Source organism: Sinohyriopsis cumingii, chromosome 16 (genome assembly GCF_028554795.1).
Source record: "Sinohyriopsis cumingii isolate HCF-2022 chromosome 16, ASM2855479v2, whole genome shotgun sequence".
Lineage (NCBI taxonomy): Eukaryota > Metazoa > Mollusca > Bivalvia > Unionida > Unionidae > Sinohyriopsis > Sinohyriopsis cumingii.
Window position 1 is genome coordinate 91844339 of NC_142976.1, and position 16995 is coordinate 91861333.

General features: G+C 36.5%; 1 protein-coding gene across 1 annotated transcript in view; it reads right to left on the minus strand.

Annotated features, from left to right (window-relative positions):
- Positions 1-540: 540 nt before the first annotated feature.
- Positions 541-16995, minus strand: part of LOC149780992 (uncharacterized) — a 32759-nt gene continuing 16304 nt past the window's right edge. Inside the window, exons 3-4 of the mRNA XM_089936261.1 lie at positions 9746-9811; positions 541-643 (exon numbers count right to left, since the gene is read on the minus strand). Coding sequence (XP_089792387.1) covers positions 541-643; positions 9746-9811 — 169 coding nt within the window. The remainder of the gene's footprint in view (positions 644-9745; positions 9812-16995) is intronic.

Genomic DNA, 16995 nt, shown 5'->3' on the forward strand with positions numbered 1-16995 from the left:
ATTAAAAACTCATATTAAAAACAAATAATATTGCCCAATGCCCTATGAAAATGCACATACTGTAGACAAGAACACAAGGATATGCAGTGAAAAATACACAACTTATAAAATAAACACTAAACATCTTACATGTAGTTTCTATAATAAGCTAAATGAATGCAGTTCATTTTATAATAATATTATGTACTGGTCATGCAATAGTTTTTGCTTGTTTGAGTTTTCTGCTGTTTCCCAAAACATAAATGTATCTGGGGTAATTTGACACTCGGCACATAATATATACTTTCTTCATTTGTCCTGTTTAGTTTTCTGTATACAAAGTCACAGTCATACAGAACTGACGTTTTTCAATATAAGATCATTATAATCCTGAGGCAGTGACTTAAGATTTGACTGGGAAATTTATAAAATCCACAAGCGTTATTGATTTAATTCCTTTAATGTTTACACCAGTGCTGTCCAACCTTTCTGACACCATGGGCCACTGATCAATGTTTTTCCTGAAGCCGAGGGCCGCAGCAGAAAACTGAAAAGCAATGACTATATAGCTGCTCGAGCTCTGGTGGGCCATTTAAAATGAGCCCGCAGGCTGTGGGCTGGACAGCACTGGTTTACACCATACACTGCACCTATTTCACTCAACCTGAAAAATATATGATACCACAGTTTTGACTTTACCTATTCACTGATGTGTGCAGTAAGAGTGTCTTGACTGCTTCCACAATTGCTTGTCTTACAAAAGCTGATACAATAACACACAACCTTGAGTCATCCGTGCATGTGTAAAACAATGTGAAAGGACTCTATTGTTGTTGGAAAACTTTGTTGTAAACATATAAATGATATGTCTACTACTTAAATTACTACAACTAGTGCTAATAATAGTATCATATTTACCGCATATGATGGTACACGAAAAAATAATTATTTTTTTTTCGTATCCCAGAACTTATGGTGATTTTTTTTTCAACCTACATCATGTGTCTTAAGACTTACGAAATGAAATAAATTGTGTTCAATTTGTGCCCCCCCCCCACCAAGCGCAACTCGCCACACCACATGTTACAGTAAAATAGATAAATAAAATGCTTATTTGATAATAAAATGAAACTAACCTTGTACTGTTATCACTCATTCACTTTTTTGATCGACATTAGCATTTTAATAAAGGAAAAATATATCCACGAACTCCGTATAAGTAGCACATGCATCCACAGTGTTATTGCTTTCGTCAGACAACACAACATTGACGTGAATATTGAGAAACGAATCATCTGTTGTTGTCCTCAAAGGTTTGAATGTTATGAGAATGAAAACTGGATCCTGTACAATCACATATGAATGAGAGAGACAGAGAGAGCATGAGAATTAACAACCCCATTGCTTGAAAGCACCCGCCATTCATGCGTGACACGGTTTAAGGTACAAAATAACCAACCAAAAGTGTATTATATCCAGGGTAACAATATGACAATATCTCACAAACTAAAATCGTTATTAGAAATACATTCACTTTGAGTACAAATGACAATCTTTTTGACTCCATGGGTTACAAAAAGTATTATTAAAGCAAGTTAATGCTGTGTATACTATTTACACTGAAGAACTCGAAACCTGTTTGTGTCAATTATGACTACAGATGGCATATAAATGAAAGTCCAGGTGCTGAATAAACATAACTTGTAACAGCCATAAACTCATTGTTTGAACTTACCAGCAGGATATCAAATACAAAGGTTAATTTATTACAAAGCAAGCCGACCCCGGAAGCAGACTTTGGATTCCTTTTAGCGTGGAGATTTTTTTTAAAAACTATACATATGTATGCAAAGTCGGCCGACATGGGGAAGCCAACTTTGATTTCTTTCTACCGGTTTTCACTGAGACTTTGAAAATAAATAGAAACAATAGAACACTTTGAAACGATAACTTCTCACACATTTACACAAAAAGTGATTCCTCACAGTCATTGTTATTGCGTACATAGCATATATAATGGGGAATAAAAATAAAACAATAAACCACATTATAGATCTCCGCTATTATGAATAAGTTTGTAGTGCGATACTCAACTAGATATTCAGGCATCAAAATGATGTATCGTAAGTGTGCATGAGAAGGGTTTGGTTGATGAGGAGGTGATGCTGCAGTGGATTAAAGAGATACATCTCAGTTATACAGGCGAGGAACAATCTCTTTCAGTGATGGATTCATTCCGGGCACATATTACAGATGCTGTAAAGCAGGCTTTAAGAAGGGGTAACACGGTGCCTGCAGTTATTCTGGATGGATGCACCTCCAAGCTACAGCCACTTGACATTAGTGTAAATAAACCTGTCAAGTCCGATATAAGGAAAAGCTGGAAATTTTTTATTTGTAAAGCAGCTGAACGCCTTTCCAAAGAAAATGACAACACATCTCATATTAAGGATGCAGATAAACAAACAGTTGTGGACTGGATCGTGAAAGCAGTCAAATCGCTTTGGGACAAGCCAGATCTGATCCGATCACTTGAATGGATGTGAGGACAATATCATAAGAGATACTGAATGTGATGGCAGCGACAATGAAGAGGACAAATTTGATGGATATGAGCCTGAGGAGGTTGAGTAGGCAATGGATTATGTCAGATATCACTGCTGTGTAAATAAAAGATGTTCGGTTTCGAAATTAGTATGTTTATCAATCACTCTGTACTGTCACTATCTACCAGTATCTATCTCTCTTTCTTTCTGTCTCTCTCTCTGTGAATATATTTTATGTAATTACAGTGAATAGCTTATACTGTGCTCATCAATAGTTATTTTGCCAAAAAAGGTCATGTAACGAGCACGAACGGCAAATAAACCTTGACATTTAATAATAAAAAAAAACTTTGTTGAAGCATAAATTAGAACAGAAAAGGTTGAACTCATTTTCATATACACAAGTGATTCATTCTTACCTGAGCTCTTGTTCTTAGCAAACTTGCATCTAGGAAGAAAAGTGTAAACTAACAACACACACAGCATTTTCTTTTTTAAAGTTTTCTTTAATAAAATTTACGTTTTAGTGCATTTTACGACATGTAATTTTCGAATGATTTAAAAGGTGTCCCACAATTTTACGATTCAAAAAAATCAATGTGTCCCAGAACATACAGTGCACAAAAAAATTACTTTTAAAATAACTTTATGGTGTCCCAACAAATACAGTGTCTCAACATATACAGTAATAATAATTATAATAATCTCATTTTAATCTTTGTCAGACTGTTGAAAGCCAGCCAGCAAAGCAAAAAATTTTATTTAAAAATACATTATCTGAAAAGGATTTTAAAATAAAAAATTTAAAATTCTTTCTGACTAACCTTGCTAAAATATTTTTTTTCTAAAAAGTGTGTGTGTGTGTGTGTGATTTGGATTTTTAACGTAGCTTTAACAATTTTTCAGTCATATCACTATGTCTGCGGTGTGGCAGTTATTATTGATGTCTAGCACTGAGGCATTATGCCGCAGACATGTAGCATGATGTCCCACCCAGTCACATTTTCCTGACACCAGGCTGACTAGTCCTAACACTTACCTCTTAATGCTGAATGCCTAGCAAGGTAGCCATTAGTACCATTTTTATAAATCTCTGGTATGACTCAGCCAGGGTTCGAACCTGTGACCTCCTGCATTGGAGGCGGATCGTCTATCCACTTGGGCCATCAGAATGGTAATACTACTATGAAGAGGTAATACTACTATGAAGAAGGGATTTGCAAGTAGTAATGCTATTTAATATTAAATACAAAGGCAATGTCCTATAAGAAAGACAGTTTGAGGCAGTGTGAGGCATAGCTGTAATAATCTTACTACATCATATTTTTAAATGACAAAATGAATGTTAGACTGTTACCATGGAAATAGAGTAATGTTACTACATGGGTTTGGGGGATAGCAGGATAGCTATGTAGCAATGTTACTACATCAGTTGTAGTATTGTTACTACATCATGTCTTGAAGATAACAAAGTCAATGTCTGGAAATGGTAATGTTACTACATGGGTTTGGGGATGCCAGGAGAGCGTTGTATTATTGTTACTACATGAGTTGTAGTATTATCACTACATCAGGTCTTGGAGATAACAAAGTCAATGCCTGGAAATAGGGTAATGTTACAACATGTACATGGGTTGGTGGGTTCGCTAAGTAGTATTGTTACTACATCAGGTTTTGGAGCTCAAAATATCAGTGCCTGGAAATAGGGTAATATTACTACATGGTTTGGGGGATAGCTATGTAGTATTGTTACTACAACATGTTTTGGAGATCAGAAAATCAGTTCTTAGAAATAGAGTAATGTTACTACCTGGGTTTTGGGGGATGGCTGTGATGGCTATGTAATACTGTTACACCAAGTTTTGGATGTCACAAGTCAGTGCCTGGACAGAGGGAAATGTTACTACATGGGTTTGGGGGATAGCATTTGAGCTATCTAGTACTGTTACTACATCAGTTTTAATATTGTTATTGCATCAGGTTATGAGATCACAAAATCAGTGCCTGAGCATAGGGTAATATTACTATATGGGTTGGGGGGGGTAGATATGTAGTAGTTTTACTACATCAGTTGTAGTATTATTACTACATCAGGTTTTGGAGATCACAAAATCAGTGCTGGGAAATAGGGAAATGTTACTACATGGGTTTGGGGCATTAGAGCTATACAGTATTGTTACTACCATATTTGCCCACCTATAAGCTGATGCAGAGTTCAAGTCGAACCAGAAAATTTGTCAAACTTTCCATCCTTCATCCTTATATAAGTCGATGCTGAGTAAAAGACGAGGCCAGATCAACACCTCAGATTGTGTTTTTCACTTAGTTCCACACAGCATTGTGAATTTTATCCTACCTGTAGCTCAGTAACCTTTCCAGTCAGGATCATTAAATTAACTAAAAGTAGCTAATCTGTTTCACAAGAAGTATTTTAAATGTATTATGTACTTTTAGCTACACATAATGATGCTGACCCGAAAATTTACTGAATTACAGATAGGATAAAACTCGCAATGCTGTGTGGAATTTAATTATAATAACTTCCGGTTTCATAAATATTAAAATTATCATTGTATGCTATTTCAGATTACCAGCAATAGGGAAACTGCATTTTCCAGGGGGTGGGGGGAGGAGAGGAAGAGAGATACAGAAAGAAGTATGCATATGTATTCCATCACAGTTTTCTTTTTGCACCTCGTGATCAAAATAAAATATGGTCTGATATAAGAGAGAGAGAGAGAATTCAGCCCTTTGTGGAATTTTTTGTTCTTTTTTTTAACTTATTGCCCCCGTGTTGCTGAAGCTTTTGACAAAGACAGAAAACATTAATAAATGAAGCAGTAAATGTAAACTACGAAAATACATACCAAACTCCTTCAGGGTTTAAATATTCACAATAATTAAATCCATATAGTCCCCTTTAGGTTAAATCCCAAGAATTACCATTTTGTATGCTAATTTTCTTTGCAAGTATAATGACCCCTCCATTCCCAACAATTAAGATTTTGTTTAAAGTGCATGTACTCTTCCTGTACTTAGGTGGCAATTGTTTTTGATCTTTGCTCGTGCTAGATGTACTTTATATTGGTGTCAGTTCCGTTGGCAAATTATAAAATGTCACTGGCTGAGAAATTTACAATAGTAACAACCTGACATATCCTTTAACTATATAGTACATTATTCATAATCATACATGCCAACCCCTGGCGAGGAAAAAGTGTAATCCAAGTGGACAAACGAGTAATCCACATATAACATAATAAAAATTCAATGAGCATATGTACAAAATGATTTATTTATCCCTCTGGACTTTTAACTTCAATTACTGCTTCATGTTTTCATATATAACACTTTGAGCTTTAAAAAGCAATAGACTCTCGTATTGCATTTCAAAACACTTTGTACCAGCTGAGAGTATGAATGTTTTGCACACTAGATGATTACTAAGTGCTGGGTTACTGAGCTTGGAACTGAATTCAGTTTTATTTTTGTTAGCAATACTGAACAATCTCTCACAGTTATGTTTATTCAAAGCATTATCAAGCAAATAAAAAAATGTTTTCTCCAGTGGAATCTACTGTTAATTCTGGTAATGAAAGAAGAGCACTCTAACTTTGCCCTTTTCCTTGTCAAAGTCTCTTACACAGACTACAAAGACTGCATGGCTTTTTAGCTCTTCAATACACATGTAGCAAAGTTACCCAGTGCAGTGCACTATAAACAGAACACCTGTTACCTATTCAACTCCATACACATAAGCCTGCCTGTTAACTGTTAAGCAGTGCAGTGCATGTTACGTTTAACAGCAATTTTAACCATTTTACATTTTTGGTACACATCTATTATGTTGGAAAAATTTAAGAGTAAAGTCCGATCATTATAGCTGTGTAATTATTTTTCACAGAAGAATTTTTTATGTGCTTTAAAATCTTGAGAGAATTAGTTCACCATCAAGACAGTAAAGCCACATGACCAACCGTAGCTGCGATTTCTCATACTCGAAGTTTACAAGTTCTTAGTCTGCATCTACATCACTAAGTCATCTAAATTTGATAAATTATAAAAACTAATTGCTGCCTACAACAATATCAGAGCCTTTACCTAAGTTACTGAAGCTTTCATAGTTATGATTCTAATCATGAAAACTCAAGTACTGAACGAAATCCATGACCTCCATTTGGAGAGTGCAGAATACGATCCAGTTACTTTAAATAGCAGATTTTGACCAGAGCATAAACAGCAGCCACGTGATCCGACGGAATGGTCATTCACCGCAATGAATGTAGTATCTAAATGGGGTTTTCCCTGAAGGTGGCGCTACAAAAACCCGCTCAAAATGGCTGATGTTTACAGCAGGCATCGAAAGCCGCTTCCATGACAATGGTGTAGAGGCATCAAAAAGTATTGGTATGTGAATGGAGTAGAGGCATCCAAAGGCGCTTGCATGCGAAAACAAATTAACTTTTTTGGGGATGGGGATATACCGAAAACGTATAATCCGAATACAGATACGCGTAAGGCATAATTTAGTGAAAAAAGCATAATGATTATGCCAGAAGCGTAATGGTTGGCATGATGTATGCATAAAATCCATGGGTAACCTCATTTCCCTATTGGTAAGCATTGCTAATCTGATCTGGTCTGCAGAATCTTGGCCTCAAACAGGTGTTATGCTGGAATAACTGAATACAGCCATAGCATATTTAATTAGCATGAGAATACCCCTACAAAGCCATGTGATTCTTTTTATAATGAAACAAACATGAGAAGGAACTGCTTAACCAGTGGAATTAATTGATAATGGAATATGATACTGCACTTGTACACAAGTAAAATCAGTCATCAGGTGAGTGAACAATACAGATTTACAATCGTGAAGTCTGTCTGTCTGTCTGTCTATCTCTCACTGGGGATTATTTGATCATTAGGTGCAAGAAGAAAACTGTGATGGAATATATCTTTGTCATGGTTATTCATCTAACTTGTAAATTCTAACACACATATATGTAATTCAATTTAAACAACGTATATTACAAACAATGTACATTAGTGGTGCATGCTGCTTTAGCGCAATTACATCTATGCTAATTTTTAATACTGATGATCATCATATAATTGTTTAACATACTCAATGTGAGATCCTATATTTGTTCATGCAAGATCTCTTCCCAAAATGAAATATCTTTTACATTATTTTTCTTACTCTTGGAGAATTATTTTCCATACAAAACCATATGATAAAGTGATTTGGATGATATAATCCAGATATAAGTCGATTCTGAGCATAAGACGAAGCTAAGAATTTCTGGCTAAAAAGTATTGGCTGGCAAATACGGTACATTAGTTGTAGTATTGTTACTAGATCAGGTTTTGGAGAACACAAAATCAGTGCTGGGAAATAGGGCAATGTTGCTACATGGGTTTGATGGATAGCAGGAGAGCTATGTAGTATTGTTACTACATCAGTTGTAGTATTACTACTACATCAGGTTTTGGAGATCACAAAATTCGTGCCCGGCCATACAGTACTGTTACTACATGGGTTTGGGGGGATAGCTCTGTAGTATTGTTACTACATCAGTTGTAGTACTGTTACTACATCAGGTTTTGGAGATCACAAAATCAGTGCCTGGATATAGAGTAATGTTGCTACATGGGTTTGGAAATTAACAATGTAGTATTGTTACTATATTCAAATTCCCTTAAAAAGGACAAGCAAGCAATTCCTTTTTTATTCTGACAGCCATGATAATAAAAAATTCAATACAAATAACTACCAAAACTTACACATGTTTAAATAATAGCAAGAATACTTGGATGAAACATCTGCAATTACAGACAAATGGCATCACTTCTGAAAGAAATTTTCAGTTCTCAAAACTCTCAACTTTTTTAAATGTTTGTCTGCAAGAGGCCATGACTATAAGGTAATATAATAATTATTTATCTCTTCCTGCTGGGAAAAGAAAACTCTTGTAAATCCACAAATCTATGTACCATCTAACCTATTTGTTTTCTATACAATATAGTTGATACTCAAAACATGAAATATTCAAAGAATTTGTGTATAAAAATATAAAGCAAATGGATTAGCAATCACCATTAATTCATTATATTCATCCAAGATGAGAAAGCTGCCTTTCTGTATACAATACATGTTCACCTGATGGTGGACAGTTTTACTTGATAGTTAAAATCCACAGTAATATCAAAAGATGTTTTGCTTATGGTTCAAAAATGTTTTATTTTGTATGTTTCAGTAACCTCTCCCTAGTAGATAAGCCAGGCATTAAGAGACTGAGGTCACTCAGCACCAACATATCAGCGAGATCTCTTCTGCATGTAACTACTGAACACAGGTTACAGAGCCAAGACATCAGTTTGGTAGATTAATACAAAAGTTGATAGCTGATTGGTTTCAAAACCAGTATATTATTTATCAACATAAATATGACACGTTTTAAGGAGATTGAAAGATAAAAGTGCATTTTTCCATAATATGCATTTTCAATCATAATAATAAACTTCTGATTCCTACATGAATCATTTAGCTTTTCTGTCCAAGTGTGTGCAAGGGTGGGGGGGGGGGGGGGGGCTATGACCTGAGTGACAATGTATGTTGTCTTTGAGGCCATGAAAATTTATGAGCAATCTCCAAGTCTACAAACACAAGTTTAACCAGTTTTCATTGGTAAAATGATCTGCAGTGAAGAATTATTAACTTGTGTCTGGCAAACAGTTGGTAAGCAATGTCTCTCCAAATGCCATTTTATCTACTTTTGATTAAGTCTCAAAGAAGAACTTCAAAATGGGCATGCTTGTTATAAAAGAATCAATGCTCATATGTGATGATGTCTGAGTATGCATGTTGATGCATTTTTCTCTATATATATAATACCCCAAAATCAATAATGCATGGAACACACTACTGACTTTTGCTATTTGCCTGTACACACTTAAAAATCTGACTTTCCTGTGGAACATTTCTATTGGTTAGTAGACTGGTTCTAATTAGTTTCTGTATTGTGTGGATATAATGCATAAAATATAAAAAGTTTTGCTTTCTTCTTTTCAAGTTTGCAAACATTCTGAGTTGTAGATTCAAACTATAAAATGGCATGTATGCCTACTGGAATGCTGCACTTCATGTTCTATTAAAAAATTATAAATTCTGATGTGATCTTAACTCTGAAAATTTCCAAATTAAGAGAAGGACTTACGTGTCAGTGGTCTCTGTTTTAATCCCTTTAGGGTCAGACGATGCTGAACTTGAGTGGCCATCAGACCTGAAAAATTGGTAATAGAGCCAAAGAAGTTAAATTTGGTAGATGACTCACTTCCTTACAAAAACAAATATTCTCCAAGTAGCAAAAGATTATTTATACCTGAAAAAAACTTTAACTAGATGCACAAGATAAACTGCTTTTATGTTGGTTAATCATTTGCACCTGAACTTGAAATCACTGTTCATATTTGTTCTTTTTATACTGATGGCTGCAGTTATAATGTTCACTCAAATTTATGCCTCTCTCACTTACTATTAATTAAGTCTTTTGTCCCAGCTACTATGTTCAATATTCTTGTCAACATTTCTTTAATTAGAATTTCTTTTTATGTTGGCAACTTTTAAAAAGCATTTGTACTGGGTGCTATTTAGATAAAAAGGTAAAAGGTAAATTCATAAATCAGGCTTGATCAACCCATCTCTACAATACTGTCAAGTTTGTCAATTAAGCTTTTTCACCTGACTGTTATAGAAGCTACTATCATGAAAAATAATTAGGAAAATATAGCTGATAGTAATTAGTATTAACAGTCAACTGACTTGCCCATCAAGGTTTGCCATTCTACGATGACGAAAATAGGTTTTAAAACCTGGTTCCCATTGAAGCTACACAGTTGCATGAGATGCCAGATTAGACACAGTTTGGGCATAGATGTCCTGAGAATTATTTTTGTCATGTTTGATAAAAACACTGGGTCAGCCATCCTGTAGAAACAGTTAAACTGTAGGTTTTACATGTTATAGCTATGGAAGCCAAAAACAGGTGACATGTATATAGAGCATACTAAAATTAGTTCCCTTTGTATTATTGCCTGCTTAGTTGGTTAAATGGCACTTTGAACACATTACTAGCTATGGCAGGTGACACACTTTCATGATAAACCCTTGCAATAAGTATCCTTGAAATATCTAAAGTGGTTCAAAGGTTATGCTCTGGACAGGGATACATTTCCTTTGACATGACTTAAGCCTTGTCATAATACATAACTGTGTAAAATTTCATAAAAAATATCATCACTAGTTTAAACATTATACTCCAAAAAAGGATGTTATCACAAAATTACATTTTCCCTTGTTGATACCTTGACAACGAGGCAGGGTAGATGCATCAGGTGGCTACGGTATGTGACACTTCATGTAGTCAACATATATACCTAAACAAGTTTTATGAAAGCCTACCCAATCATACAAAGTTACTGAATCAACAAGCAAATATTAACAGATCTGCAGCTAACCTAAAAAGTATCTATAAAAAGGTGACAAGTGTTTGTAAAACATAAACATCCCCACCATAACCACAAATCTTCCATGTATGAAACTTTTTCGACCAGAAAACATGTACAATTAGCATAACATATGCAAATTAACATCAAGTATAATCAGCCCCTTTGCAGATGCATATCAGAAAAACAGCACAAAATTTAATTTGTCTTGGGCAAGAAGATTTGTGTATTTACATATTAAATATCAATAAAAACATGCCTATACAATTTCAAATTTTTGTAAATTGTGAAAACAAACTATCAGTATTTCCAGCAAAAAGTTCAACTTGTTAAATAAATTAATTTTAATAAACAAAAAATTACCTTTGATGGTATGTAACTCTAACCAAGTCATCTACACATTAATAGAAACAAACATGCACATTATCATGGTTCACAAGTAGTAAATTCACAACAATAACTCCGCACTTGCAGTATAAACAGAGTCATTACATTTGAAACTTCTTAGGTATTTCTGCCACATGTTGAATCTGATTTGAAAATCAAGGCGAAAAAGGCAATATGAACAAATATTCAGATAATGAAATTACTGATATACTGGTAAAATCAAGACAAATAGATAATTTAATAATCTTTACAATGGAAATTTTAAGGTATTTGTTGCATTTGTTTAGAGAAAAAAAACTTTCCTAAAAAATAACTTTAGTGAAAGAGCCTTTCAAATTGACAGTGATTTTTGGTTGCTAGCAATTTTCCTGCATGTGCCCTCAAAATCAGTCTTCAATGACAAAATCATATTAAGTACACATTACGGCTAACTGCATAAATTTGGCAATTTATCATGAAATACATCACAATCTAAATGAGTATTACATAATTAAAATTAGTTCTACCTCCCCTCCCCCCAGCCATTTCTAAAGTAATACAGAACTTGTCACTATTGCCTTTTTGCCAGTTCAGAGGGAGTATGATGGCCTGAAAAAAACTGGTATCAAATACTATATAGTCAATCTTATGCTCCACGACTGTAAGTTGGAGGATAACTGGGCTGTAGCTATAGGGCCCAAGTAAAAAATGCTTTCATTCTGGCATTGAAGGTTGATGAAGTAGAATGTGACTGCCAAAATACAGCTCTCATAACATCCTCTTATGATGTATGAATTTGATAGGCCCATGAAATTGTAACACCCCTAACTTCAATGGCGTAAATTCTCATTAAGTGTGATGGAGGGGGAGGGTCCTTCAAAGTGAAGGACTGATAAGCTCTCTTGATAGTGCACTGGAAATGGTGGATGCTGAAACATCAAGAGTGCTTTAAAGGTAGGAAAAACAGCTTCCTACTATTTCATCTCCCTTATGAGGCAATAAAATATAACTATTATGTCCTACATGAGCACAGAATTCCAACTTAATCATTTCCAGCCTAGAAATCTCAGTAGAAAAGTGAAGTAGGAAGTGGAGCTACTGAACACAGTTCTTCACTAGAAACGCAGGCTCACAAAGAAAGTGAAAGGTTTCATACTAGCGAATGAATCTCAAAAATCCTTTTGTATAGATAAGGCAAGAAGCTCATTCCTTTTCCTAAGGAAAGCAGGAAGACTGTCTTAAGGGTAAGGTTCTTGAAAGAAACTTTCATCCAAATTGTTCATAAAGGAAATTTGACAATGCCCACAAAATACATGAGAAATTCCATTTTGGCATTATTGAGTGTAATACACGTCTCTGCAGCTCAAGTACTTGATAAGATCAGATATGAGCATTAGAACTAATGGACCCTTGGAGAACTAAAAATTGTTGGACAGGACAGGGCTATCCAATAAGCCTTTGATAGTAGAAACCAAACATTCTCTCTTTAAACAGATTAATGTGCTCCTGAAAGATCATTCACAGAAGATTATCTACTAGACCTTGCACAATACTGTTGGCAATTTTGCTCATAAACCTGTTGTGGCATATCGAAGACTTGAGATGAGTACAGTTTGAAAGTGGAGAATCTTTGGGCTGATGTGAGAAAAAAATATCTTGTGATGTGACAGCAGGTCCCTTATCCAAGGTTATAATCTGGGTAGGTTTACCAACAGATCAAGTAGATCCAACACTGTATGCCAAAGAGTTAAAAATCCACAGGAGTGATAAGTAAAGACAAGCCAATAGGGTTTGGGCTTGAAGAAGAGCCACCAAGAGAGCCAGGATTCTACCTATCCTGACCAGTAGAACACACACATACTCACCTAAAATGGTGAGCAAATTCATCACCAATATCATATCATGAGAAGAGATTAGCTCCAATTTCTCAAGTTTGGAATAAGTCAAAGCCTGGTCACTGTGAACCAGCAGTGGTACAGATCTTGCAAGAAGGCTCCAAGACGCTCGTGTTCAATAACCAGTAATCAAAATACTGGTGAATGGGGATCCCCAGAACCCTCATGTAGGCAGTACTTTCATCACCCTGGTAAAAACCCTGGGAGTGGAGGCTAGACTGAATGGAAGGGTTCAAAATGATAGAACCTTCAGATTCGGGCAAAATGGGAGGTATTCCTGGTGGGTAGGAAAATTGGGATGTGAAACTATGCATCCCAAAGGTCAATGGAGACTACAAAGTTACAAAATCTTGTACTATTATTGACTGAGGTGGCAGTCTCCATCCTGAATGCTTCCCCTGAAGAAACTGATTTAAGGAAACCACACTTTCTGCCATATCTGGATAACAGGAAAATCTTTAAGTAGAAGGCCTGAGACTGGTCACTTGCTACCATCATTTTTTAACTCTTCCACAGAAGGTGTGCACCACTTTATTCAAAGCAGTTTTGACCAATGAAAATGTATGAGGGCCCTCGAAAGGAGGTACTCATAGAAAAGAAGTCAATAACCCTTCATTAAAATAGAAAGAGTCCATGTACCTTCTGGGATGCCTGACCAAAAATCTGAAAAGAGTCCTATCTAACCACCCATGGGAATCCAAGTAAGAGGGATATAGAGCAAATATCTAGGGCTGCCATCCCCACATCCTCAAGGAAGGGAGAGAGAGGGGTCTGCAAATATCCTCCCTGAGCCCCTATGACAAGCATCAACCTACAGTCAGGTGAAGGAGATCTATATTTGGGGTTGTTTCTTTGGACTGAGGCTGTATCCCTTTAAAGAACTTCACCGAAGACCCAAGGGGTGATCAGCATAAACAAACTTTCTGGCTGGTTTCGATAGGCTTGGAACAAAGATGAGGAACCAGTGTTATTGGTCCCTCACATTCTCAAATGATATGGAGTGAACGAGACCTGAAAAGAAGGAATGTTTCTGACTCCCAAGTAGCAGCCCTAAAATGTTATTACTGTGATCCAGTAAGACCTTTGACGAGTCAAGTACAAAATTCCCGTGGAAATGAGAAGCACATTAGCAGTGACATGGACATAAACAATGCATGCGTTGAGGTTTAGACAACAGTTGCCAGCGATCATTGTTCTATGATTCCTCCTTCAAAAGACGTAAGGAGACTGCTGAGAAAAGATCAGTATGCAAGGCTATAGTGATAAGTGATCTAACCTCAAGTTTCAGTGCCTCCAGAGAGTCCTCCCAAAAAATAACAAAATATGGGGATTAAAAAGAGGATCAGAGGGTGAGGTGGCCCCAGAGAGTCTCTCCTGGGGATATTCTTGTCCTGTGGGCTTGAGGCAAAATCGGGGGAAAGAAGAATCTTTGTTTACAACCTTGAGACAAGATCTCTTCCTCCTCTGCCATCTGAGTTAATGGGTGATAAGATGCTGAGGGCCCCCCAAAAAGGAGGAGGTGCCACCTCAGCATGTTTCTGACTGAACTTGCTATAGTCTGCAAAACACTGACAGGACACCATCATCCTGCTCTTGCTCCCGAGAGGCTGGAATATCTAACCCGTTGTCTCTCTGTCAAGGGGGAGATCTGGAGTGGAGAATCCTAATCTTTCAGTTCATCATGGGAAATGATGGAATTGTCCCTAGAAGCAGACTTTTCAGGAGAATGCAAATGTTTCTCAACCATGCTTGAGCATCTGGGTGAGATGTCCCTTTCTCTCAGACTCCACATCTTAGCAGGAAATGTAGGTCTGTAACTGCCATGAGGCCAAAGGTTTGGTTCCAAGGTTTCATAAACAGGAAGGACTACTTTCCCAGAATGGATGAGGTCATATCCTGTAGAGATTAAAAGGGATCGTAGGGAAGGGGGTACACTGATCTAATCCCTTACCCTAGTCTGACATGCTGAAGCCGATTACCTGTCCCCAACAGGGTTGGCTAGTAGCGTAGCGACAGGAGGTTTATCAACCCAATATCTGTCCCCCATACAGATGGTACTATAGTGACCAATGATTCATGCCCAGCTATTAGTCAATGACCAGTTATGCTATTCCAATGTGATGGAGGAGCCCTCCTCAGAATTTAGAACAAGATCACTGATTTATCCTTTTCAGGTGGCTTGTCTACTCATCACTTTCACAGATGAATGGTTTCCACTGGGTGCAGCTTCTCACTAATGGGAAAAGGGTTGAACAATTCATTTTCAACTCAATTATTTCCTCCCTTGGGCAGCTGGATAGAACCCTCACTAGCACTGAACCAGATCAACCGCCATCAATCCTTGAGCCACAATAACCAACAGGGATCCTAAAGCCTAATAATTCTCCAAAGAGATCCCATATCCTCCTGGGATCAAAGTGTTTTGCTACAAGCTCTACTGGACTCAAGAGAAGAATCCCTTACATTCCTGGGATCTAGCAGTACTCTTCTCTAACAAAGTGGTCTTCTTATTCTGATCCCTAAATAACCAGAGAAGGATCCCATACTCTTCTGGAATCAAGTCTTCCACTTACAGGGATGCAGAGAAAAATCCCATACACTATCAGAATCAGAAGAATGAGGAGGAAGGGCCTTCATTCCTTTAATGAGCATGGACTCTCAGCAAGTTTCAAGGCCTTGTTTCACCATAACAAAAATAAAACAGTGAGTCAGGTGTGGTATATGTCTCATGGGGCATTTTATGCCCATGCTCTGCAATATTTATACCCTGTAAAGGAAAATGTTCTGAAACAGAAAGCAATACACAAAATTACTGTTGATTATAACTGAATAGTGCAAGTCCTCCACAATATTAATAATAATGAGTGGTAAGATCTAAAAACACTACTGATAATAATGAACAGTGTGGGACCACCGCAGAGGGTCTTACAGATTCATCATACAATATTAGTCATTATACCACTTAAAAAAAGATATAAAAAAAATATAGAGGTCACAACAAATTCTGAAGTCAAGGGGAAGACAATACATACCCTAGAAATCTAAAAACATCCAAAAAGAATCAATTCAATGATATGGTGGCAACCATTGTGGTTCACAATTGGAAATGCTATTACCTACTCAATGACTAAAGGGGAAGGGTCAAACAGATGATCACTGCTCAAAATTGACACAATAATGCCTCAGATCTCACAAGAGACTTTATATCACACACCTCTGATATATACATATGGCAGTTTTGCCAAGAGCACATGAAATAAACTGATTAACATGGCATCCACAGAAAAAGATGTCATCTGCTGCACATGGGCCATGATGGCGGAGTTATGTTGGGTCTGTTTTATTTCTGTTTTTGTCTATTTACAATGTTTCATTCATGGAAGGTTGAAATTTTATATAGATGAGAGAAAGTCTGTTATGGAAAACATAAACAAGCTCATACTGAAAGCAAATATAACTGTGATGAAATTAAAATTGAACACAATGGGCCAGAATCTTTCCACATTTTATAATATTCAAGCAGGCATTGCTGAATTTCTTGTATTATTTCTTAGTCAGAGCCAGCAGTTTTGTTGTTGTTGTTGTTGTGGGGTTTAACGCCATTTTTCAGCACACGATAGGCTATACATGGCGGCCAGTATTAATGGTGGAGGAAGAACCCGGGAAAACCCCGGAAAGAACCACCGACCCACGAGAAGCTA